General features: G+C 43.9%; 1 protein-coding gene across 1 annotated transcript; it reads right to left on the bottom strand.

The window, feature by feature from the left end:
* Nucleotides 1-389: 389 nt before the first annotated feature.
* On the bottom strand, nucleotides 390-2,263 carry LOC121939202 (kinesin heavy chain-like; the record flags this gene model as incomplete). Its single annotated transcript, XM_042482285.1, has 5 exons — nucleotides 390-458; nucleotides 725-894; nucleotides 1,207-1,355; nucleotides 1,729-1,877; nucleotides 2,159-2,263. Coding segments are annotated over 5 exons (642 nt in total), but the record flags the coding sequence as incomplete, so codon positions are not given.
* Between the last annotated feature and the right edge of the window lie 231 nt (nucleotides 2,264-2,494).

The raw sequence follows: 2,494 nt of genomic DNA, 5'->3' as shown, positions 1-2,494 counted from the left end.
TCGCTCAGGTGAGACTGTATAACTCAGGTGAGACTGTATAACTCAGGTGAGACTGTAATGCTCAGGTGAGACTGTATCGCTCAGGTGAGACTGTATAACTCAGGTGAGACTGTATAACTCAGGTGAAACTGTAATGCTCAGGTGAGACTGTATCGCTCAGGTGAGACTGTATCACTCAGGTAAGAATGTATATAACTCAGGTGAGACTGTATTGCTCAGGTGAGACTGTATAACTCAGGTGAGACTGTAATGCTCCGGTGAGACTGTATTGCTCAGGTGAGACTGTATTGCTCAGGTGAGACTGTATCACTCAGGTGAGACTGTATAACTCAGGTGAGACTGTAACCCTCAACTGTCAGGTGAAACTGTAAACCTCAGGTGAGACTCACCTCGTCCTGATCAATCAGCTGCTGTTTGAGTTTCTCCACCGTCTGACTGTGATGGTTGATCTCTTCATCCTGAAACAAAAATTCATTGTTTATTCAAAAAAAAATACAAGAATTTTCCAGATCATCCCAAACACACCACAGACATGAAGTAACAATACAGACATGAAGTAACAGTACTGACAAGAGTAACAGTACAGACACAAGTAACAGTACAGACATAAAGTTACAGTACTGACATGAAGTAATAGTACTGACATGAAGTACATCTGAATGGAAATATAACGCTAGTGGACTGACTGGTCCCCAGTCATCACACGTGAATGATTCTGACTCACCTTGTCGTCCAGCTGGTGGTACAAGTCGGTGATCAGCGTCTCGTACTGCGTCTTCTCCTCATCGGACAGAGGGACAGGGGGCTGAGCTGAGCTGTCCGTCTCCGCTGGCATCTCACTGCTGCTCTTCTTGCTCCTGCTGCTCAGCTGCTCCTCCACAGGTACAGACTCACCTGGAGGAGTCAGCACAGGTTCATCTTTAGACAAATGTCCTCTGAAAACACCAGAAATGTGTTCGCTCTGACTCTAACTCTGAAAAGCTCATAAACAACAGCGTGAGCAGCGTTCACACGATCACATGACAAGTCGGCGATCACTCTGTTAGCTACCGTCTGCACTGAGCTTCAGTCTGCTAGTGACACTTGAGAAAAAACATCCTGTGTTCAAGTGTATCGTGGACTGTTCAGGGTCTGACGGATCATGTTCAGGAATAAACCGGCTGAACCAGCCCAGCCCGACCCATCGTCCCGCCGCTCCGGGGTTACCTTTCCTCCAGCGCTTCAGCTCATTCTCCAGTTTCTGAACGACGATGTTCAGGCTCCGGCTCCTCTCCTTCTCCTTCTCGTACTTCTTCTTCCACTCTTCAGCCGTCAGCTCCAGATTCACTGACACCGTGTTCTTTATGGTCTTAGCTCTGCAACACGAAGACAAACACTCAGACAGGGAGAGGACGGATGAACAGACTGATGGACAGACTGATGTCAACATGCACACGCACGCACACACACACACACACACACACACACACACACACGGAGTACAGTGATGTCTCCTGCTGGACCGACTCTAAACTGGACACTTTGTTTTCTTTTCTAAGACAACAGATTTTTCTGTCGGTTAAAAAGTTGTTAGAATGACTGTATATTGATGACTGTATTTTGTCAACTGTATTTTTATGACTGTAGTCGACTATATTTTGTACCTGAACCATTTGGTACCTCTGTTTGAACATGAAGGTTCATCCTGAGGGGACAACGATCATGATAATAACCTGAACTGTTTGGTACCTCTGTCCAAACATGAGGGTGGACTTGGTTTCGGCCTCGTTGTAAACAGAAGGAGAGCAGCAGATGATGATGGTGGTCCGACAGTTTCCCCCCAGAGAGTCCTGTAGGATCCGGGTCATCTTACTGTCCCTGTATGGGACGTGGCTTTTCTAAAAACACACATACACAGTTACCTCAGAATGATATCAGTGAGTGCTGAAGTTTAACTGGAAGCTGAAATTATCTTTAAAATGGAAATTTCAACATACAGGAAGTTTTTCAGGTTTAGGCTACACCACTAGGCTGGCTAACATTATATTGTTATCATTATCATTATGTTATATTATCATTATGTTAATTAGTATCCCGTTAGTTAGCATCCCGTAACTTAGCATCATTTTAGCATCACATTAGTTAGCATCATGTTAGCACCGGTAAAGCGAGGAGTCACCTTTCCTTCGCTGAGAGCAGCGATGACATTTCCCAGAGCAGAGAGAGACTTGTTGATGTTTTTGGCTTCGTCCAACACAGCGCCTTCTGCTCCCGTTTTACTCACCTGAACATCAAAATCATTTTGATTACATTCATGAAAGAGGCTGAATGATAAAATAATCCAGTTAAATATCCGTTCCTGTATGGCCCAATCAATTAATCAATGGATGATCTGTTAATTTTATTTATCATTAGGTTAAATTTATGTGAATGTTATGTTAATGTTGTGTTACATTTCTGTGAATGCCGTGTTAAAGTTGTGTGAATGTTGTGTTGATGCTGTGTTAAAGTTATG

Source organism: Plectropomus leopardus, unplaced genomic scaffold, assembly GCF_008729295.1.
Source record: "Plectropomus leopardus isolate mb unplaced genomic scaffold, YSFRI_Pleo_2.0 unplaced_scaffold4329, whole genome shotgun sequence".
Taxonomy (NCBI): Eukaryota; Metazoa; Chordata; class Actinopteri; order Perciformes; family Serranidae; genus Plectropomus; species Plectropomus leopardus.
This window is presented reverse-complemented; position numbering and strand designations above follow the sequence as displayed.